This window comes from Heteronotia binoei, chromosome 13 (genome assembly GCF_032191835.1).
Source record: "Heteronotia binoei isolate CCM8104 ecotype False Entrance Well chromosome 13, APGP_CSIRO_Hbin_v1, whole genome shotgun sequence".
Lineage (NCBI taxonomy): Eukaryota > Metazoa > Chordata > Lepidosauria > Squamata > Gekkonidae > Heteronotia > Heteronotia binoei.
The window spans coordinates 80,584,821-80,609,130 of record NC_083235.1 but is presented as its reverse complement, the minus strand read 5'-3'; the positions used below and the strand labels follow the sequence as shown (position 1 = coordinate 80,609,130).

Here is a 24,310-nt window from a genome sequence, read left to right as displayed (position 1 = left end):
TTCTCTGCAAACTCTGCCCTCACCAAGCTGCACCCAAGCTCCAGGTATTTCCCAACCAGGTCAGACAGTGGGGGTCCAAATCATCTTCTTCAGCTTCCATAAGCCCCACAAAGCTTTCACAGTCCTGTGTCTCCTACAGTTTCCCCCTCTTACTTCTACCCTCTCCTTTCCCTCCCTTTTCCTCTGCCTTCTTCTTCCTCCCTTCAGGAAAAAAGCAACTGTTACTTAGGTCAGAGTCAAGGCTGTTGAGGAATGCAATCACTTAGTAATTCCATTACCATATTTAATTTTCATATTGTTTTGCAGAAGCAACAGAGGATACAAGGCCATGCTGAGTGAAACCAAACCAGCTCATCAACAAGTGTTAGGATGGATAGGCCCACAGCCACATCAAGTGACTCTTCCCCAACTGCAGAGAACCAAGGTTTGTGACTGTAATTAAAGTGTCAGATCATCTCTGGGTAGGAAGCATGAACTCCCACACAAAGGGGAGGGACTAGATAATAGGTCTTTGTATCTGGGTCAGTCCTGATGGGGCCTTCCTTGCACACAAGCAAAGCAAGCAGTATCAGTAAAGATAGAAATGATTATATTGTGTGAATTGGAAGCCACCTGTTCCAGGGGTTTCATATCTCACCTGCAGTAAGTAGTAATTTTTTAACCTCTCATTAATTGTGTATACATTTTCAAAGTAGTGAAAGATAGGATTTATATTTACTTATAGTAAGATTCTCTACTGGTAATTACAGTACTATCACAACATGTAAATTCTTAAAATATGATACACCAATGGGTTATCCATTTTTTGATGGAAGTTATATTAGTTTGAGAAGCCTGAGTCTGTAAGGTATAAAGAATGAGAGGCTAAAATGATTCAGTTCCTCAATTTATAGTCTGCTTTTTCTAAAGAGGTGGAATCAGACTTTCTCCGAAGTGTGCACGCTCTTCTCCGAGAACTTGATGGTCACCACCCAGCCTTCCAGAGTGAGCAAGGTAAGGGCCACTAGTGCTCTCTGGCCTGTGAGACTTAGAGTTGTATGTCTTAGATTTCCATACCCATAGCCAGCCAGAGTAGAGGAATCCTTGGCTTCTTTGTGTTAGCAGCCCCAGAGCTTCTGTTTCTGTTGTTTGCTTCATTGAAGACCAAAGTTGGAGTCCAGTAGCACCTTTTAAGACCAACAAAGTTGTATTGAGAATGCAAGCTTTCATGTGCTAAAAGCACATTTCATCAAAATAGTATGGGATGGAATCTTTGAGCAGTCTTCCAGAGAATACTATTTTAGCCACCATTGATGTGGAATCTCTGTATACCAACATACCACACCAAGATGGATTACAAGCTGTAAGGAATTTAATTTCTGACAAAAACACAGCTGACTTTGTTCTACAGACAGAGATTCTCACCTGAGGGATCTACAACAAACCTTTTAGGAACTAAACTATCCACCTGATGGAGTTAGGAAACAGATTAACAAAGCTAAAATGATACCCAGAGAAGACTTATTACAAGACAGGCCCCCAAAAAGACAATAACAACACCACTGACTGAAACCTACTGACTAACAAACATAGCTGCATGCCTCCAGCTACCATCACACACAACTCTCAACTCAAAACAGTTCAGCCCATCAGCCTTTGTTGGACCGTTACAATTTCTGTTGGACAGTAACAGCTCTTGAGGGGCAAACCATTTCTTGCACAAAGACAACCCCACAAGTATTGAGGGGCAAACCATTTCTTGCACAAAGACAACCCCACAATCTCAAACAACTCCTCACCCACAATAATGCAACATCTCATTTGAGCATGGACACTGGTACTAGAGCTTGCAACAAACTCAAATGCCAACTTTGCTTCCATATATACCAAAACAACATAATCATTGAACCTAACAGCATTAACTACCGTACTCAGAGTAACTACTGTACTCAGGCTCATCCATTTGCTCACCTTCCAACATTATATATGCCATTAAATGCCAACAATGCCCTTCAGTTCTCTATATAGGATAAACAGGACAGACCCTATGCCAAAGGATACATGGACACAAATCTGACATCAGGAATTACAAAACTGAGAAACCTGTAGGAGAACACGTCAACCTTCCATGACATTCAATGGGTGACCTCAAAGTAGCTGTTCTACTGCAGAGGAACTTCAAGAAAGGGAAAGGGAAATTGCTGAATTACAAGTTATTATGAAACTTGGAACAAACACCTCCCCAAGGCTGAACAGAAATATTAGTTTTTTATCTCGTTACATATGCTAAACCCATTCTCACCAAGTACAGCTATATATCCACTGTATTCCACTGTACTTCTTTTTTTAGAATAGTGTATCACAATAATGTATGTGATATTATGCAATGTAACAGAGTAGAGATCTCTCTGACAGAATTACTCATAGAAAAGGATATTGTTAGTGTAACCCATACCTGAGTGGTACATTTCCATTGTATTCTAAAGTATTTGTGTATTAGTTTTTGAATAGAATAGACTGCAGCTTCTTTCTACAGGAAAATATTGTTATTTTAACCTATGCTTTAGAGGAGACCAATGGAACATTGCAACAGACTCTAATTTACTCTTTTTAGCAGATTTAATGATATTGACATCAATCTCCAATTCTGATGTTTATTGCCTTTGCTGTTTTTCCCTGCCCAGTAAACCCAAACCAACAATTACCAGGTCCCAGCTAAAGCTGCTTAAAACGTTTTCACTATTTTGCATACTAATACACAGCCCACTCTCTATTTATGTAGGACTGCTGATTCCCTCCCATACTATTGTCTGATGAAGTGTGCTTTTAGCATACAAAAGCTTGCATTCTCAATAAAACTTTGTTGGCCTTAAAGGTGCTACTGGACTCCAACTTTGTTCTATTGTTTCAGACAAACATGGCTGCCCACCTGGATCTACTCTCATAGATGTATGTGCTTGGGTGTACCTGTTAACATTCCAGAGATCAAAACATTGCTAGCCATATTATTCCTTACAGGCATCAAAAGTATGAGAAAACAGCCTTTGTTTAATGGTAAAAGTATGTGTTGTGTTCATTCCAGCACCGGCCCGAGGGTGTGTGACACCCCAGGCAGGCTGCCTGCCTGCTGCCCCCCCGCCACTGCCCACCCCTCTGGTCAGGCACTCCTCCCATCAGAGCACACAGTGCCTGGGCTTACTGCCTTCGATGCAGCTGGTGGCGCGGCATCTACTCCTTTGAAGAGCCTGCTGAAGGAAGCTTCTTCCCCCTCCTTCCAGGAACCAGAAGTGGGGGAGCGAAGTCTCCCATGGGCTCTTCAAAGGAATAGATACTGCACCAGCCACATTAAAGGCGGTAAGGCCCAGGCACGGCACGCAGGGGGGGAGGGCAGGCTCTGATGCTCTGATTGCACCGGGGGGGGAGGGGGAGGAGGAGGAGAATCATAGAATCATAGAGTTGGAAGGGACCTCATCTAGTCCAACCACCTGCACAATGCAGGAAACTCACAAACACCTCCCTCAAAAGAAGAAGAGGAGGAGGATATTGGATTTATATCCCGCCCTCCACTCCGAATCTCAGAGTCTCAGAGCGGCTCACAATCTTCTTTATCTTCATCCCCCTCAACAAACACCCTGTGAGGTAGGTGGAACTGAGGGACCTCTCATGGAAGCTCCCCTTTCAAGGACATCTATGTGAGAGCTATGGGTGACCCAAGGCTATTCCAGCAGCTGCAAGTGGAGGAGTGGGGAATCAAAACCAGTTTTCCCAGATAAGAGCCCACACACTTAATCACTACACCAAACTGGCAAAAGGATACAACTGGGGCACTGTATTGGCAGGGAGAGAGGCAGGACTAGAAACTAGAAGGATGTCCAGTTCCTCAAGAGATGCCACCCTGAGAAAGTCTGAGGTTGGCAATGGAAAGGGGAGCTGGGGAAGCGCAAGAGAAGGGAGGGGGCAGGTGGCTGCGGGAGTGGGGGGGAGGCAGGCAAACTAGGCATTTCATGGGCACTGGGAAGGAGGCCAATTCGATGCCCCCACCTCCCGGCGACCTAGGCAACCACCTAGTTTTCCTAGTGGGCAAGCTGGCCCTGGTTAAGTCAAAGACTCTGGGTAGCAGACTTCTGGTCGAGCACTGGAGGAAGGCAGACGTGTGGCTCTACAGCTCTGTAATGATAAGTCTATGATAAATATTTTTTTTAAGCCTGAGGATTTTACCTCTCTCCATCTTAACTCTCTCAACTGTATGCAGAGCTTTTGAGGAGTGTAAACCGCTCCTGCTTAACTGGATAATTGACTGGCGTCTTCACCATCTCTGCCCTTGGAAGGTTGCCAAGTGGGAGCTTGGTTTACTTTGGAACTTTACTATTACTATTTTTCCTCAGCTGCCCTGCAAGCTCTTCCTTTAATAATAGTGAATCTTTTAAACGTGTGAGAGATGCAGAGGAGATTTTGCCCCCTTTGCCAAAACAATTAAAATTTTTATTGTTATTACTCTGAGATTGAAAATAGAAAATTATCAAGTCTATAATTAGTTTTTGACTTTGAATATTTGCCTTTCTGGCTGTCTCCAATTACCCTATCCTTCTCTGGGCTTGCATCCAATACTTTGTTTACCAATTAACATGGGCATTACCAAACGGCCAAGGGACGCTGAAGATTCTCCATTACTAGCTAAACAATTGAAAATAGATGATTTTTATTCAGCCCAAGTGCCCACATCTAATCGTTTTGAGATTTTGGCTAATTTTGATAATAAGGATATTATTGAGTAGCCCACTGTCAGTACCTCGAGTCAAGGAACCATGCAGTCTGAGAATTCAGCAGTTTATTCCATAGGCATCTTAAGGCAGGACACCATCTCTGCTAAGACTCACGTCTTAGCTCAGTGACTCTCTTTTAACCCCTTGCCCCAACTGTTAATTTTCAAGCAAGCGTGGGGATGCAAAGTGCGGAGATAATTTTGGTGGGTCCCCCTCCCACCAACAGTCTTGGAAGTCCAGGTGCATAATCTTTTCTTCTTCAGCATCTGACCTTGGAGGCTGGCAGAGGCGGCTTGAATACTGAGTTCCATAGATAAGCAGTGCGCAAAGAGAGGAAAGTGGGAAAAAGGCAAGCAAGCACATAAGCATAGCAATAGTGACGACACAGAGTGAGTTCATGGCAAGAAGAATACAAATACTGTATTTAAATATATGACTCTTGACATTCTGTCCCCCTTAAGGTCCCCTTCCCCCAGGTTTGTCTGGATATTTGACGTGAAAGTCTTTGATAAGCTTCCAACAGTTATTATCGGATACATTATGCTTGGCTGAGGGGAAAATGGGCCCATTTGATGAGATAGTACAACTCCCCTCGCCTGATTTTGAAATTCAAAATTTCCTGCACCTCCTGATGCCTCTGACCATGAAGCAGGGCTGATGCTGAGGGTGCCGAGGGGAAGGACAGGATAGTGCTTCAGGTAGCTGGCATGGAAAAAAGGATGGAGATGTTTCAGGTTTTTAGGTAACTCAAGCTCCACAGTCACATTATTTATAATCCTTTTGATAGGAAATATTTCATCCCCAGTTTTTTGCAGTTTGGGGTATTTGGGAGGTGCTTGGTGGAGACGTACACAGTATCCCCCACCTTGAGGTCCCACAATTTAGAGTGTTTTTTATCATAGTATTTTTTATAGTCTTCTTTGGCTTTAGCCAATTGTTTTTGGATAGCTCCCCATCCCTGCGAGATCTGAGACCACCACACTGTGAAATCAGCAGGGGCAGTAGGTGGTGATGGGAGTCCCAGGAATGGTTTGCCCTCTGTAATGTTCATGTTCTTTAATTGATTACAGATCAATGCAGTTTTTAAACAGAAATCAGTATATTCACTAATTTAAGAACAGAAAACAGTTTTATAACACTAACTTAAAGGTAACAACATGAAATCAAAATTCCAATACAAAGATACTTCCAAGAAGGCTGGTTGAACTGAGCCCTTGTTGTATCCCCACTAACTTGCAAAGTTGTGCCCAAAAGTTGGCAACGAACTGTGGCCCATGGTTGGAAATCATCTTTCTTGGGAAAGCATGTAGCCGAAAGACATGCTGCACAAACATTTGGGCCAACTTCTTAGCGGTAGGCAGCTGCTTGCATGGAATAAAATGAGCCTGTTTGGAAAAGGTGTCTACCACCACCCACACTACTGTTTTATCTTGGGAGGGGGGCAGGTCGGTTATAAAATCCATGGAAATACATTCCCAGGGCCAGGAGGCTGTGGCGAGTGGTTGCATCTCTCCAGGAGGTAGCCCCCCTTGGTTTTTTTGCCATTATACAAGACAGGTAGCTGGTTATATATTGCAGCATGTCCTTTCACAAACCTGGCCACCAAAATTTTTGTTGCCCCAGATGAATCATTTTTACAAATACAAAATGCCCCCCAACTTGGAATCATGAGCTCGTTGGATGACTTCCGCTCGTAGCGGTTCTGGAATGAACAGTTTGTTGTCCTTGCACCAGAGACCGTCGAGGGAGTGAGTGAGATTGGAATCCTTATCGGGCGGGTGCGTTGCCAAGGCTTGTTTAAGGGAAGTTAGGAATTAGTCTGGAGGACCCGTGCCCTTCTGTTCCTGTGCTCGGGTGGTAACCAAAGTGCTGAGTTGGGCGGGGGTGAACAGTGAGTCTATAATCACTTGCTCTTGCTTTTGTGCTGGGGTAGGCGGGACAATGCGTCAGCTAGGAAGTTCAGCCTCCCTGGGATGTGTCCCAGCGTGAATTTGAATTTGTGGGAAAACCCCACCCATCGGACTTGTTTGGTTGTGAGTTTGTGGGTGGTGACTAGCAAAGTGAAGTTTTTATGGTCCGTCCATAATTCGAATGGTTCCCTTGCTCCCTTTAAGTAGTGGCGCCACTTTTCTAAGGCCAATTTCATGGCAGACGCCTCTTTGTCCCACACTGATCAGTTTCGCTCCTAGGGGGAGAATTTCTGATACAAGTATGTGTATGGGTGGAGTTTCCCATCCTCCCCCTCTTGGATCAGCACGGTGGCTCGGGCCACATCGCTTGCATCACATTGCACCACAATTTTTTTATTTTCACTGGGGTGAATGAGGCAAGGTTCTGAAATGAATCGTTGCTTGAGGTCCTCGAACACCTTTTGGCATTCTGGGGAGCAGTCCAGCTTGGCACTCGCTTTAGTAGCGGCGGCACCCTTCCCCTTGGTTTTTAATAAATCTGTTAAGGGCATGGTGATGGTGGCAAAATTGTTTATAAATCCTCTGTAAAAATTTGCAAACCTGAGGAAGTTTTGAAGTTGCTTTCAGGTTTTGATTGCTGCCCACTCCGCCACCGCTTCTACCTTGGCGGGGTCCATCCCGAGCCCCCCACCCCCACCCTGAAACTCGGTAGCCTAGGAAGTCAAGTTCTGTTTTGTGGTATTCACATTTCGAAAGTTTGGCAAACAGTTTGTTTTCATATAGGGTTTGCAACACTTGGTGTACTAATTGCACATGTGAGGGGAGGTCCTGTGAATAAATTAACATGTCATCCAGATAACAGACCACCTCCTTGTAGAGGAACTTGTGTAAGACCTCATTGATTAAATTCATGAAGACCCCCGGTGCCCCCTTCAACCCGAATGGCATCACCAAATATTCGAATTGTCCCAAGGGGGTGTTGAAGGCGATTTTTCATTCATCCCCTTCCCGAATGCAAACCTGGAAGTATGCATCCCTGAGATCCAATTTAGTAAAAATCTTTCCCTGTGAGACCTCGCTGAGGAGATCTCTGATTAGGGGGATGGGATATGCATTGTTCATCGAGATTGCATTCAGGCCTCAAAAGTCTGTACAGAGCCTCAAACTGCCATCCTTTTTCTTTCAAAATAAGACGGGCTGCGTGTGGGAATAAAACCCCTTTGCAAATTCACATCCAAAAATTTCTTTAGCTCCTCTCTCTCGGCTCTACTTATGGAGTCCAATTTTGCTTTGGGAAGCAGCTCCCTCTCCACCAATTCAATCGCACAGTCTGTGGGGGGAGGTGAGGGGGGAGCTTGTCTGCCTGGGCTGCATCGAACACCCCTTTCAAATCTCAATACTCAGGTGGAATGGAGGAGACCTCTAGCACTGTTAAGCATAGTCTTTTGACCTGGTCTGGTCCCATCTGTGCTTGTCACACTCCCTGTCTTGGAAGCAGATGTCACTCCCACTCCACTGGAGAAAGGGGTCATGGTCTGCCAACCACTCCAAACTGAGGATTGCTTGAAATTTGGCTGATGGGGCGATCATGAAGGTTCTGGGCTCCCAGTGTTCCTCTATTCCCAGGGCACATGTCTCTGTTCCTTCAGTGCATGGCTCCCCCCTCATTGACTCCCCATCCATTTGTTCAAAAAGTAGGGGAGAGGGGAGAGGTTTTTTCTTGAGTCCCAGGGCCTCTACCAGACTGGGGGATAACAGATCCTTTGAGCATCCGGAGTCTAGGAGGGCTCGGACATATGAAAATCGCTTAGTCTCTGGGTTAACTAAAGTGATAGGCACGAGGACTTCCGGGGGAGGAAAATGTCGAGCTGAGCTGTCTCTCATAACGGGAGCAGGCTGGAATTTCTGTTCGGGGTAGTAGAAGGCAAATTAATGCCTACTGCCTACTTTTCTCAGTGAGAGAAGAGTCCAAGACATGCACAGAAAACTTTGAAAAGAGATTTACCTTGGCTTAAAGGGAGCCCTGGAGAAGGTCTTCTTTGAGGCTTTGAGGGGTCTCAAGAAGTTGCATAGTCATCGTCTGCAGAAGTGCCCAGAGTCATTTATTTGACATAAGCTCATCAGGATCCTAACCTTCTTGGACATTTCTAAACATTTAAAGCTTTGAAAGACCAGTGGAAACTTGGTTAATTGGAAGAAAAGGTACAGAAGTTTTGTTTTCATTCCGGAGCTATTTATAGCTTAAAGGGACAAAATTAAAATGTGGGAAAAGGAAATATAGAAAGCTTGGAAGAAGAAGAAGGAAGGGGTGAATTTTGGATTTTATAAATATAAAGGACAGTGCTAAAAACTGCTAAAAAGTGAGAAGGAATTTATTGTTTTGTCTACCTGCGGTTTGGAAGTAAAAGCAGCATCGTCATACTGGAACAGACCTGCAGCACATCTGAGCAAGACAGGAAGTACGTCAAGTATTGTGAGATCTTCATGTGAGTTGATGGTGACAAAACCAGGAAGCAGTAAGAAAAAAACCTACTCTAGCAAAATATACCATTGAGAAACATCGGCGGCCATTGCTGAAAGGCTAAATTTAAAACTGTTTTTAAAAAAATCTGGGACACTAAAAATTGTCAGGATTAACTGAAAAAAGGGTAAGAAGATAAGTACTATTGGTCACATTATTTGTGGGCTCCTAGGGAAGTTTTAAAAGGAAAGAAAAATTTGAAGGAGTAAAAAGTCGTGGCCGCCATTTTGGATATTTTAAAGACTTTTAAAGTAAATATCTGGACTTTGGGGGCTCAGAAACCAGCGAAATTGGGCTTGCCAGAAAGGGCAAGTCCTAATCTCTTGAATCTGACTGTCACATTGAAAATTGGTGAGGTCAAAAATTTCGTCATTTTTTGAAGGTTTAAAAATTTTTTTAAAAATCATATCTTGGCCTAGGAAGCTCAGAGGAAGATGGAATAAAGTTTATTATAAAAAGCAAATTTAAATCTTATGAACTTGATAGCTAAACTTGCAATTTGTGAGACCAAAATTTTTGGTATTTTGTTTTTTTTTCTTTACCTAAATGCCTGAACCCAAGCAGATCCGACAAAAGGTTCTTTCATTAGAGAAAATGCAGGAGCAATTGGATGACATGGAAGCCAGAATAGAATTTCTTATTCAACACATATACCTCAGCTTCTATTATGAGCTAAAGGTTATCTGGCATCTAAGGGAGTCTTCCTATCCCGTGTTTTTAAGAACGAGATGATCTCTCCACTACTACCCAATAAGAAGTGCCCATCCCAACAGAATTATCCCCTGATTACAAAGGTTGACAACAAGAATTCAAATAGGGAAGATCCAACAGACTCAACCAACTGCCCTTTCCCGTCTAATAATTTTGACGAAACTATGGACATAGTAGCAGGAAATAATATTCTGGAAGATAATATCACCTCCAATCACTCCAAGTCAAAGAACAAGAGAATATCCTAAAGGGACTTGGTCTACTGAGGGAAAATCTCATATTAGACTAAATTCCAAAAGAGAATCCATGAGATCCCCAATAACCAAATAGAAATTTCACAAGGCACCCTATGAACAAATCTAGATGAACAAGAATCCTGTACTCCTATAATCTCCAATCAATCTCTTCAGACGAATTTTAACTCTGACAATTTGGCCTCTAATTCTACACCATATGGCTTTCCATCTACCAATGGGTGTATATATTAAGACTCTCAAAAATTGCAAGACCAAATTACAGAGCTGGACTGACTGTCCAAAAAGCCTCCTACCAGAGATCTTCACCTCATATCTTGGAATATTTCTAGCTAGTTGAATAAATCATGTGATCTTGATTTTATCGATTTGCTTACCCATTATGATTGTATTTTACTTCAAGAAACTTGGTCAGAATTAGAAATTAATATTCCTGGATTTCTTCCATTCAACCTTGCTGCTCATAGAAATGTTTCCAGGGGAAGATTTAAAGATGGACTAGCAATTATGATCAGAGCAAATATATGTTCTGACATTACTTGACTTTTCCCCTCCCCTAGCACAAGCTTTATTAATTCTCTTAACCAGTTCCACACTTATTCTGGTCAATGTCTATCTTCCTCCAACTGAGGACGATTTAATGCTTTCGAGTAATTGGAACAAATTATCTGATTTTATTTCTTTGCTTAAACATTTCCTATGTACAAAGAATCTGTGATATAGAGAGACAAACGGATCTAGAACAGGCCCCTTCTTTTTTGGCGTCTACTGAGACCAAATATGTTATGAGGATGGCCAAGTACTTTTCTTATTTGGAGGTATCAGCTCACAGAAGAGCCTTTACATTGGCTCGATGCGCAGCCTTGCCCTCAAAAGTGTTAGAAGGGAAATATAGAAAAGTTCCGTACGAAGATCGACGCTGTTCTTGTGCTATGGGAGAGGTGGAGTCGATGACTCATATGTTTTTTCAATGCCCATTCCACCAAGCATATAGGGACAGGTTTGTTTCCCCGCTTGTAGTCAAACCAATAGCAGATGCGGACAGGGCGTGTTTGGAGAAACGTTTGGTGGATGCAAGTCCATCTATCTCTAGACAGATAGCTAAATTCTGCCATTACCTTGTGAAGTTCCATACTAAGAAACAAGAAATTGTAGGTTTTGTATGATCTGTTTGAATTTTAGGTTATAAACGATTTTATATATTCTGATTTAAAGGATTTTATATTAATTTGAACTGATTCTGGATTTTAAAATTGGTTAAATTATATTTTACTTATCCCTGACCCGTATAGGTGTGGAAAAGTTTTATGTATTTTATTGTATTTTATCTAGTTTAGGAGGGTTTTTTACATTGGACTATGACCGTAATAAAAAGTTCATTCATTCATGTACCCCACTTCTTATAATGGGTGATATGAATGCATGGATAGGACCAAGTAACTAAAATCTTATCTCCCCTTTAGGCTTTGAAGGGTTTGATCACTTATCCCTACCCCTTGCTGACATACAAATTTCTAAAGATACATTATATAATAAGGTGTGTTTACAACTTATGGAATCTTGTATTACTTATGATCTCAATATCCTAAATGGGTTGCCCAGTTTTCCAAATGCAAATGAATTTACCTACTCTTCAATAAGAGGTAGTAAAGTTATCGATTATTGCCTCTGTTCCTCAGATCTACGGCCACTAGTTAGCTCTTTCTCCATCGGAATCCGCACTGAGAGTGACCATTTACCCCTCCTGCTGACACTTCATGGCAACTCTCTTATAACTCATATGCCAGTACCTCTATCCCCTGATAGTGTTTCCCAGAGCTCAGTTAAAAGAATCAAATGGACTACCCAAACTTACAAAGAGTTACTCTGCTTATTTCAATCAGACAGAATGTTGGAGTTTAGAACAATTCTTACTAAAACCTGTTCTATGGAGGAGGCCAACCAAGTTTATGCTCAAATAATTGCTTCCTGTAACTCTGTAGCCAAACCAATTTGTATTCCTAATCCCACCTGTAATCAATGGTTTGACTCAGAATACAGGATTATGAAAAAACTTCTTAGAGATTCTTTTAGAACTTTTAGGCAAGACAATAATTCCTGCAACCTAAAAATTTATTCTGCACATAAGGAGATTTGTCATAGCCTTATTTCCGGAAGTGGGGGGGGCGGGGGGGGTGTGTGGGCTCCCTCTGGGTATCCTACCCCCCCAGGGAAAGTGTATGCGCAATACATAGCCTCTCCTCTCCCGGTGTAGTGAACGCCGCGTGGTCACTGTCTGGCTATGCCTGGCAGATGGTCACTGCAATGGCCTCTCCTGCATTACTGCATCCGTAGCAACATCTTCTCGCTGGTCCCCCCCGTTTTTCACAGAGTTTGCTACGTCATGGTGTGACCGAATTGTCCGGCAGTATAACCGGATGGGCAGGCTGGGCCCACCAACCTCGCCAGCCTAAGAGAAGGAAAACTCTAACATCAAACCCGGGCAGATAGAGCTCGTTAATGTAACACCTACCACCTGGAGGACTCGCTGCCGGCGTCCCGGCTTACTGGGCCATGGCAGATGACCCCCAGGTGAAAGGGTGGAGCCAGTACCGCGCACACTGTGCTTCACCTAAAAAATTCCTCTGCGCAGGCCAGAAGGGCATATCCACATACACAACCCACAACACATCAAGTCCTGCAGCGATGGGCTAGGGGTGAAACGGCAGGTGGAAGGTGCCACTGGAAGCCGCAGTCCCGATCCTGCATGTAGGCGGTTCAGGGTATTGGTCGCCTGATGCTAACCCGGAGTCGAAAGCATTTTTCGGCAGCACCCTGAACGACCAAGCAGCCTTATCTAGGGACAGCACTGCTTGCTCCACACGGAGAGGGGCCTAGAAAAGGTGGCCTAAACAAAGCTCGTCTCCTCCCCCCCAGTTGGCTAGCCGTGGTCAACGGGCATCCTTACTTGCGGTCAAAAAATAACAACAAAGAAAAGGCATGCACCTGCCTCACAAAGTGTGCAAAGACTAAAGCTTGCGTGTTGGAACATCAGAACCATGCTTGACACAGTAGACAGTGGTCGCCCTGAACGACACTCTGCTCTAGTTGCCCACGAACTTCTCAGGTTGAATATCGACATAGCAGCTCTCAGTGAGGTCCGTTTCCCTGAGGAAGGTAGTCTTCAAGAACACGGTGCTGGCTATACCCTCTACTGGTCAGGTAAGACAAAGGCTGAGAGCCGCCTTTCTGGCGTTGGCTTCATGGTCAGGAACTCCATTGCCTCTAAACTCGAAAACCTGCCAACAGGTCACTCAGATCGCATCATGTCCATGCGCCTCCCACTTCAAAACAAGCAGCATGCAACACTCTTCAGTGTGTATGCCCCAACCCTTCAAGCAGATCCTGCAGAAAAGAACAAGTTCGATGCTGATCTACGCAACCTCATACGGAAGACCCCTACAGAGGACAAGGTGATCATCCTTGGCGACTTCAATGCCAGAGTAGGTAAAGACTCGGAAGCCTGGAAAGGAGTACTTGGCAAACACGGCATTGGCAACTGCAATGACAACGGGCGCCTCCTGCTAGAATTCTGCATGGAGCACCAGCTCACCATCACCAACACTATCTTCCAGCAGAAGAACAGTCTGAAGACAACCTGGATGCAGCCACGGTCCAAGCACTGGCACCTTATCGACTACATTCTGGTGCACCAGAGAGACCTTCGAGATGTCTTACACACCCGAGTAATGCCCAGTGCAGAATGTCATACGGATCATCGTCTTGTACGCTGCAATCTCCGTCTTCACTTTAAACCCACGCCCAGGAGAGGAGGTATCCCTCGGAGGAAGTTTCAGGTTGGCAGTCTCCAGTCAGCCGAAGTTAAAGCTGCCTTCCAGGCAAAACTCCAGTCAAGAATTGAGGACCTCAGTTGCCCCACAGAACCTTCTCCAGAAGCACTCTGGGAACACCTAAAAACTACCGTCCTGCAGATCTCTGAAGAAGTCCTCGGGTTCCCCACAAGGAAGAACAAGGACTGGTTTGATGAGAACAATCAAGAGATCCAAGGTTTACTGGCGAAAAAGAGATCTGCCTACCAAGCACATCTTGCTCAGCCCTCCTGTCCTGGGAAAAAAGCAACCTTTCGCGCTGCATGTAGCAAACTCCAGCGCAAGCTTCGAGACATTCAGAACGAGTGGTGGACCAAGCTTGCAGAGAGAACCCAGCTGTGTGCAGACACTGGTGATTTAAGAGGGTTCTATGAAGCCCTGAAGGCAGTATATGGTCCATCATATCACGTTCAGAGTCCCTTGCGTAGTGCAGACGGCCAAGTGCTCCTCACAGACAAGGCATCCATACTGAACCGGTGGTCAGAGTATTTTCAGGTTCTCTTCAGTGCCAACCGCGTAGTTCAAGATTCAGCTATCCACCTCACCCCACTTCAACCAGTGAAAACAGAGTTGGATGAGATCCCCACCCTAGAAGAGACTGTTAAAGCCATCAAGCAATTGAAAAGTGGCAAGGCAGCAGGAGTTGATAGAATTCCACCAGAGATCTGGAAGCATGGGGGCACAGTACTACATAGCTCACTTTACAAAGTACTTATCACCTGCTGGGAACAAGGCAAATTACCACAGGACTTTCGCGATGCAATCATCATCACCCTATACAAGAAGAAAGGGGAAAAGTCAGACTGCTCCAACTACCGGGGGATAACCCTGCTCTCCATTGCAGGCAAAATCCTGGCCAGAATACTCCTGAACAGACTCGTGCCCACCATTGCAGAAGAACTCCTCCCAGAGAGCCCGTGCAGCTTCAGAGCTAACAGGAGCACCACCGACATGGTATTTGTTCTCAGGCAGCTCCAAGAGAAATGCAGGGAACAGAACAAGGCTCTGTATGTGACTTTTGTCGACCTTACCAAAGCTTTCGATACCGTTAGCAGGAAAGGCCCGTGGCAAATCTTGGAACGTTTAGGATGTCCCCCAAGGTTCCTCAGCATGATCATCCAGCTACACGAAGACCAGCGAGGCCAAGTCAGACACTGCAACGACCTCTTGGAGCCCTTCCCAATAGGCACAGGTGTAAAGCAAGGCTGCGTTCTAGCGCCAACTCTCTTTACGATCTTCTTTAGCATGATGCTTCAAAGAGCCGCAGTAGATCTAGATGATGACGATGGTGTCTACATCCGCTATCGCACCGATGGCAGCCTGTTCAACCTGAGGTGACTAAAGGCCCACTCCAAGACAATGGAAAAACTCATCCGAGAGCTACTGTTTGCTGATGATGCTGCACTCGTCTCCCACTCGGTATCAGCTCTGCAGCATATGACGTCCTGCTTTGCAGAGGCTGCCAAGCTATTCGGCCTAGAAGTTAGTCTGAAGAAGACAGAAGTTCTCCACCAGCCTGCACCCCAGGAAGATTATCACCCTCCCTGCATCATTGTGGGTGAATCAGTTCTGAAGACAGTCCAGCAGTTCAGCTACCTGGGGTGCATCATCTCCTCAGATGCCAAGATCGACAAGGATCAAAGGCAAACCGTGCATTTGGCCGACTGCACAAAAGAGTGTGGAGCAACAAGCATCTGAAAAAAGGCACAAAGATCAATGTTTACAAAGCGGTTGTGATGACAACCCTCATCTACGGCTCCGAATCGTGGGTTTTATACCGCCATCACCTGCGACTCCTCGAGCGCTTTCATCAGCGCTGCCTTCGCACCATCCTCAACATCCACTGGAGTGACTTTGTGACCAACACTGAAGTCCTCAAGCGGGCGGAGGTTACCAGCATCGAGGCACTGCTGCTGAAGACGCAGCTGCGCTGGGCAGGGCATATTTCTAGGATGGAAAACCACCGCCTTCCCAAGATTGCCCTGTATGGCGAACTCTCCACCGGCCATCGAAATAGAGGGGCACCAAAGAAGAGGTACAAGGACTCCTTGAAGAAATCCCTTGGCACCTGTCGCATCAACTATCACCAGTGGTCTGACCTAGCCTCAGATCACAAAGCATGGAGGCACACCATCCACCAGGCTGTCTCTTCCTTTGAGAACGCACGCATAGCTGGTCTTGAGGACAAAAGGAGATTGAGGAAGAATCGCACTGCTACAGCACCAACCCTAAATCAGACTTTTCCCTGCAGCCTCTGTGGCCGGACCTGCCTGTCCCGCATTGGTCTTGTCAGCCACCAGCGAGCCTGCAGCAGACGTGGACTATTGCACCCTTCTTAAATCTTCGTTCGCGAAGCCAAGCCGAGAGAGAGATTTCGGGGGGGGGGGGGGTGATGACAGTTTTATAAACAAAAATGGGACCATTTGCTGAATACAATTCTGGCAAATGGTCTATGGTTAAATGAAAAATAATTCAGTCCCAGTTGTGATTACACCTACTTTTCAAAAATGGGTTGATTATTATTTTGAAATATTTAATGACCAAGATATCTCAATAGAGTGCGGAGAAGAATTTACCTCTTCAACCAATTCAGAATTGCCTCCTGTGAGTCCTGAGGAAATAATTGATTTAATCTCTGAAATGAAGACTGGCAAGACCCCTGGTCTAGGTGGGATTCCAGCTGAACTGGACTGGTGGGCTATCCAACTGGCAAACCTATTTACTCTTATTTTTTTCCCCATTTTAACTTCAGTATTTCTTTATTAGAATTAATATTATATTATAAATACATTTCATCTTATAACATGGAAAGAAACATACAACCAACTAAATTAAATGTTTTAGAACATCAATTCTATATGACCATGTTATTTAATTACTTCATTTTTCATCCATACAGAGGTTGGGAAAGCTCATTGTTCATAATAATAATAATAATAATAATAATAATAATAATAATAAATTTTATTTATATCCCACCCTCCCCGCCTAGGCAGGCTCAGGGCGGCTAACAACAAGTTCGATAAAATTATACAATATATAATAAGTTTAAAAACAGCATTTAAATTATACAATAATTTAAAACAACAATATCTAAAACCAGTTCCAATTGTCTAAGCCATTCCATAATTTAACCGCAGCGGTGATGTTCCTGATGTTATTCTGTCCATTTATATAATGGCAGAGATCACTAGATGGAATCATTTGGTGGGTTGAACAGCCATCTTTGTCAGCGGTCTACAAAAGCCTGCCTGAAAAGAATGGTCTTACAGGCCCTGCGGAAATGGTCCAGATTCCGCAGAGCCCGCACCTCCTCCGGGAGCTGGTTCCAGAGGCACGAGGCTGTAACAGAGAAGGCCCGTGCACGGGTGCTCTGTAATTTTGCCTCCTTTGGCCCAGGGATAGTCAGCTTGTTCTTCCCTGCTGACCTCAGTGCTCTTTGAGGCTCATATGGGGAGAGACGGTCCCTCAGGTAGGCAGATCCTCGGCCATATAGGGCTTTAAAAATGATAACCAGCACTTAGTAGTGGACCCGGTATGTAACTGGCAGCCAGTGCAGTTCACGCAGCCCCGGCTGTATATGCTCCCATTTCGGGAGTCCTAATAACAGCCTGGCCGCTGCGTTCTGCACTAGCTGCAGCTTCCGGGTTTGACACAAAGGCAGCCCCATGTAGAGGGCATTACAGTAGTCCAATCTTGAGGTGACCATCGCATGGATCACTGTTGCCAGATCCCGGCGCTCCAGGAAAGGAGCCAACTGCCTTGCCCGCTTCAGGTGGAAAAACGCCGACTTGGCAGTGGCCGCTACCTGGGACTCCATTGATAGTGAAGGCTCCAGTAGGACTCCCAGGCGCTTGACCCGGCCCGCCGCTTTCAGCGGCGCACCGTCAAAAACCGGGAGAGGTATTTCCTTCCCCAGAGTGCCGCGACCCACGCAAAGGACCTCTGTCTTCATCGGGTTCAGCTTCAGCCCACTCAGCCTAAGCCAAGTTGCCACGGCCTGCAATGCCCGGTCTAAATTCACTGGGACGCAGTCAGGCCGGCCATCCATTAGCAGATAGAGCTGGGTGTCATCCGCATATTGATGACAACCCAGTCCAAAACTCCGGGCAATCTGGGCAAGGGGGCGCATGTAGATGTTAAATAACATCGGAGAGAGAACTGCTCCCTGAGGCACCCCACAATCTAGTGTGCGCCTCCGGGAGAGCTCACCCCTGATTGCCACCCTTTGTCCCCGACCTTTGAGGAAGGAGGAAAGCCATTGTAAGGCCAGCCCCCTAACCCCTATGTCGGCGAGGCGGCGGGTCAGTAGCTGATGGTCGACCATGTCGAACGCCGCCGACAGGTCTAACAACATCAGCACCGCCACGCCACCTCGATCCAGTTGCCGCTGGAGGTCATCTGCCAAGGCGACCAGCACTTTCTCCGTCCTGTGGCCCGGGCGAAAGCCGGACTGGCAAGGGTCTAGGACGGAAACGTCATCCAGAAAACCCTGTAGTTGCAGCGCCACTGCCCTCTCAATAATTTTACCTAAAAACGGTAAATTAGAGACCGGTCGGTAATTTGCCAATTCGGCCGGGTCTGCTGTACATTTTTTCAGGAGGGGGCGGACCAAAGCCTCTTTCAGAGGTGATGGAAAACGCCCCTCCGAGAGGGATCTATTTATGATGTCCCATAAAGGACATCTAAGCTCCCTCTGGCAAGATTTAATCAGCCAGGAGGGGCAAGGGTCCAAATCGCAAGTTGTTGGGCGCGGAACAGAGAAAATTCCGTTGACTTCCTCCAGGTTGAGTGGGTCGAACCGACCCAACTCCAAACTAGAAGACAGGCGCGGAGCCTCAAGTTCCTGTACTGCATCCAATGTGATAGGCAGGTCTTGGCGGAGCAACGTGATTTTATCTGCAAAGTGTTTCGCAAAAGCCTCACAGCCTATCTCTAATTCCCTAACATTTGGTTTGCCTTGAGGCAATGTGGTAAGATCTCCAATTATTCTAAATAATTGTGCCAGGCGCGAATTTGCAGATGCAATCTTGGCTGCAAAGTAGTCTTTCTTTGCAGCCTTGACTGCCATCTCATAAGACTTCATAAACGTTATATAAGATGTTCTCGTCGCTTCGTCCCGAGTATGCCGCCACTGCCTCTCTAGTCGTCTGAGCCGCTGTTTCAGCCGGCGTAGCTCCAAGGTATACCATGGAGCCAGCCTCCTGCGAGGGCGCAGAGGACATCGAGGTGCGATCTTGTCGATAGCCCTGGTTAGCCGGCCTTGCCAGGCCTCCACCAGGTCATCAAGGGAATCTCCAGGGGGCCAGGGATCCCCCAGTGCCATTTGGAACCGTTCCGGGTCCATCAGGCTCCGGGGGCGAGCCAAAGTAGGCTCTGTGCCCATATTGCACATTTCAAAAACAGCTGTATTATTACCTTATTATTCTCTAATAACATTTCATTCATTTTATTAGTTACGCTTCCTCATATTTTCAAATATATTTCATTAAAGTTAGCCTTACTTCCTTCCCTGGTATGTTCTTAACCACTCATAAAAATTTTCCTATTTTTTTAATGCTCCCTGCTTAGATTTGCTATTTATTAATGCCATTAAGATATCTAGTTCGGCTGTATCTAGAATTTTTACTATCAATTCATCAAATTCAGGTACTTTACTTTCTTTCCAGTATTTTGCAAAAAGCATTCTGGCTGCCATTATTATATGTATTATTAGATGCCAGTTTTCTTTCCCCATTTCCGGTTGGACCATGTTAAGTAAAAACAATTGGGGAGTAAAAGGAACGCTAACCTTAACTATTTTTTTAATCCCTTCGTGTATTTTTTCCCAGCGTACTCTCATCCTTCTACAATGCCACCACATATGCAAAAAGGTCCCTGGTTTCTCATGACATTTCCAACATAAATTTGAAAACTTAGAACTAATTTTTGCCAATTTACAGGGAGTTAAATACCATTGATAGACCATCTTAAAGATGTTTTTTCTTGCTGCTGTCGATTTTACTATTTTATAGCTAACTTTCCATATTTGCGTCCATTGTTCTAAATTTATATTTACATCAAAGTTTTGGGACCATTTAATCATTGTTTTCTTCGCCACTTCATCTTCACCACTGGAGAGCCAGTTTGGTGTAGTGGTTAAGTGTGCAGACTCTTATCTGGGAGAACCGGGTTTGATTCCCCACTCCTCCACTTGCACCTGCTGGAATGGCCTTGGGTCAGCCATAGCTCTGGCAGAGGTTGTCCTTGAAAGGGCAGCTGCTGTGAGAGCCCTCTCAGCCCCACCCACCTCACAGGGTGTCTGTTGTGGGGGAGGAAGGTAAAGGAGATTGTGAGCCGCTCTGAGACTCTTTGGAGTGGAGGGCGGGATATAAATCCAATATCTTCTTCTTCTTCTTCTTCCATCTTAAATTGGAGCAGGTAAATAAACATTTTTTTAACGGTTTTTACCTCAGATTCTAATAAAAGTTTTTCCACCATACACTTCTGCTGGTGAAAACCTATTAGTCTATCTTTATGAAGCCTTGATTTTAGTTGGGCCAATGGCCACCAATCTGTTACTGAGTTTTGATTTTTTAGTTCTGAATCCTTTTTCAGTTGCCCATCCTCTTTTAAGAGATCTTGATATTGAATCACCTTTTCTGAACTTGATAATTGTGGCTGAGTAAACATTTCTGACAGGGATACCCATCTTGGTATTCTGTTATATGTCTGATCTTTTACCTTAGTCCATATTGTCAAGAGGGATTTCCTAATTAAGTGAGTTTTAAAATATTTATGCCCTTGTATGTTGTACCAAATAAAAGCATGCCACCCTAATTTAAGGTCATGTCCCTCTATTGCCAATAGCCTTCTGTTTTCTAGTAGGATCCAGTCCCGTACCATACTAAAATATTTGCCTTATGGTAGAGTTCCCAGTCTGGTAGGGCTACCCCTCCTCTTTCTTTAACATCTTGAAGAATCTTCCACCTAATTCGTGGTTTTTTACCTTGCCATATAAATTTTGATGTTTTTTTTTTAGAGCTTGAAAAAAACCTTTTTGGGGGATAATTGGTATTCTTGAGAATAAAAAAAATTAATCTTGGCAAGATAGACATTTTTATTGCCGCCACTCTGCCCAATAGAGAGATAATTGCATGTTTGTCCAGGAGTTTAGCTGTTTTTCTGTCTCTTTCAATATTTTAACATAATTGTCCTCATAAAGTGAGCTACATCTGTTTATTAGTTGGACCCCCAGATGTCTTACTTTTCTTGCCACACAAAAGCCCGATTTCTAAGTATCTCCCCTTTTGATCAGTCATGTTTTTGGTCATAATTTTTGGTTTTTGTTGATTAATTTTTAGTCCTGCTACTCTCTTAAACGCTTCTATTTTACTTATCAAGGCTGTAATTGAATTTTTGGGGTTTTCCAAGATGAACACCATATCGTCCGCAAAAGCTTGAATTTTAAATTCTTCACCTTTTATTTTTAATCCTCTAATCCTATTATCATTTCTGATGGCTATATTAAGAACTTCTAAAGAAAGTATAAATAATAAGGGTGACAGCGGGCATCCTTGTTGCATTCCTTTCCTGAGCTCAATTTTCTCAGTTAATTCTCCGTTAATGTTGATTTTTGCATTTTGTTCAAAGTATATAGCTTGGATTACTTTAGTCAATTGGTCTCCAAAATTCATCTCCTTAAGTTGTTCAATTACAAAATTCCAGTTTAAGTTGTCGAATGCCTTTTCCGCATCTACAAATATTAAAGCTGACTCTTTGCCTGGGTTGGCTTCATAATACTCGAGCACATCGTAAATTATTCTTATATTGCTTCGAATCTGTCTTTTGGGGAGAAAACCTGATTGGTCTTGGTGAATAATGTCATTTAAAATCTTTTTTAATTTGTTTGATAATACTGAAGCAAAATTTTTGTAATCAGCGTTCAGAAGTGATATAGGTATATAATTCACCATTTCTTTAGGATCTTATCATACCTATAATTCTGGTTTAGTTTGGGTGAGTAAATGCTTCCACTGGTGAAACCCATCTTGGAATTTTTTGATAAATTTTATGCTTTAACCATGACCAGGTATGATATAAAGATTTCTGAAACCAATGATTCTTAAAATAAGAGTGGCCTTCAAGTCTTTGATACCACAAATAAGCATGCCATCCCATAGTCAAATCATGTCCTTCTAACAACAATTGTCTCTTATCTTTCAACAATATCCAATCTCTTATCCACAAAAGTGCAGATGCTTTATAATACAATTGCCAGTCTTAATTGCTCTTAATTTGGAGTCCTGCAAAATCTTTAATTTAATTCTAGATTTTTTGCCTTGCCACACATATTTGGCAACCAACTTGTTTATTTCTTGAAAAAATCCACTGTTTAAAAATATTGGGATACTTTGAAACAAAGATAGTAGCCTTGGTAAAATATTCATCTTTATTAAGGCTATTCTTCCCATTAAAGATATATTCAAATCATGCCATTTTTCCAAATCTTTTTTAATTTCTTTAAGTAGTTTGTCATAATAGTTTGTCATTTCTTTAAGTAGTTTGTCATAATTATCTGCTTTTAAATTACTACATCTGTTTGAAATCACCACACCTAAATATTTGATTCTTTTTTCATACAAAAATCCTGGTTTTTGCTGGCCTGAATTTGTTCTGTCGTCATGTTCTTTGTCAAAAATTTTGTTTTATAATAATTAATCTTTTATCCTGCTCAATAGCCAAATTGTTTAATCTTATTTATAAAACAATCTATTGAGTCCATTGATTGTTCTAATGTAAAAACTAAGTCATCAGCAAACGCTTTAAGTTTATTAGGGTTTGTAGAATCTTTCGGGATCAAGTGCCGTGTTCTACTGGAGAAAGTTTTCCTTCCAGTAGAACACGGCACTTGATCCCGAAAGATTCTACAGACCCTAATGATGTTACCAGCCGTGAAAACCTGAAAGCTTTAAGTTTATATTGTTCATCTTTTATCACAGCTCCCTTTATGCTTGTATCTTCCCTTATTTGATTGTTCAATACTTCTAAGGATAAAATAAAAAGTAGATGAGACAGTGGACAGCCTTGTCTTGTACCTTTTTGAATGTTGATTATTTCTGTTAATTCACCATTCACTGTCACCCTAGCATCTTGTGAAGATTATATTGCTTCTACCGCTCTCAAAAAATTTTCACCACATTCCATACCTTTCAGTTGCTGTAACATAAAATGCCAACGAACGTTGTCAAATGCCTTCTCAGCATCTAAACAAATTAAAGCCAATTGCTTCTCTGGATGATTCTCAATCAATCAATCAATCAACCTTTAATGGCATGTAAAAACAGGTTAAAAGAACAATGGGTTGAAAAACAGAAAATAGGTTAAAATACTGGACATCAGGATTAAAATACATTTACATAAGATCACAGTTAAATGGGACAACAAGACTGTTCCTTGTCTTGACGAATCAATTTGGCCCAGTACAGAAATAAGGCAGTGTTTACAGTTATGTCAGGAGTAACATCCTTCAAAAGAAACTGAACCTTATCTGGATCAGCCAGACCCATCTTATTTAAAAGAATAGGATCCAAAAATCGACCATGAATACTTAGATAAAAAGGACAATACAGGAGAATATGTGAAATGGTTTCAATAGATCCAGACTTACATGGACATAGTCTGGCCGAGTAGGGTATGTTATGATATCTACCATATAGAACTGCTGATGGCATAACATCAAATCTTGCCAATGAAAAGGCCCTACGCTGTTGAGGACTTTGCAAAGAATAGAGATAGGAAGCCATATGGCCAACATCAAACGAAAACCCTAGACTCACGGGAGAACAAGTTTTATTAGCGGCGCTGTGGAGATTTTGTAATTCAATATCCAGAATTCTGGCTTTAATCATACGAAATGCCTCCGTTTGTGAGAGCATGGATAATGACTCTAAAGATAAACCAACAGTGCTAATCTTTTTCTCGATGGAGTCTAGCCAATTAGAGTAACTAGATTCTGAGAGCATTTGAAAGATAAGACTGGAAGGATCGAAGTTATAGTGTATTCGCAACCAATATTTAACAGTTAAGAGCCATGCCCTAGTTTCAAGTGGGACCTGCCCCGATTCTAGGCATAGGGCTGCATAAGGTACACAACATGGCATTCCCAAAATTTTACGAAGAAATTTGGCTTGGATGCGTTCCAAGGAATAATCAAACGCACCAATCCATAATGGCATACCATATAGTAGTTGCGCATATGTTTTGGCCTTAAAAACTTTCAGAGCAGCCGGCACAAATTGATTTCCCTTATTGTAGAAGAAAC

At 43.5% G+C, this 24,310-nt stretch overlaps 1 protein-coding gene across 1 annotated transcript in view; it reads left to right on the top strand.

Annotated features, from left to right (window-relative positions):
• Positions 1–353: 353 nt before the first annotated feature.
• Positions 354–24,310, top strand: part of PIK3R6 (phosphoinositide-3-kinase regulatory subunit 6) — a 194,271-nt gene continuing 170,314 nt past the window's right edge. Inside the window, exons 1-2 of the mRNA XM_060253049.1 lie at positions 354–424; positions 910–993. Of these exons, the coding sequence (XP_060109032.1) occupies positions 370–424; positions 910–993 (139 nt within the window). The 5' untranslated portion in view covers positions 354–369. The remainder of the gene's footprint in view (positions 425–909; positions 994–24,310) is intronic.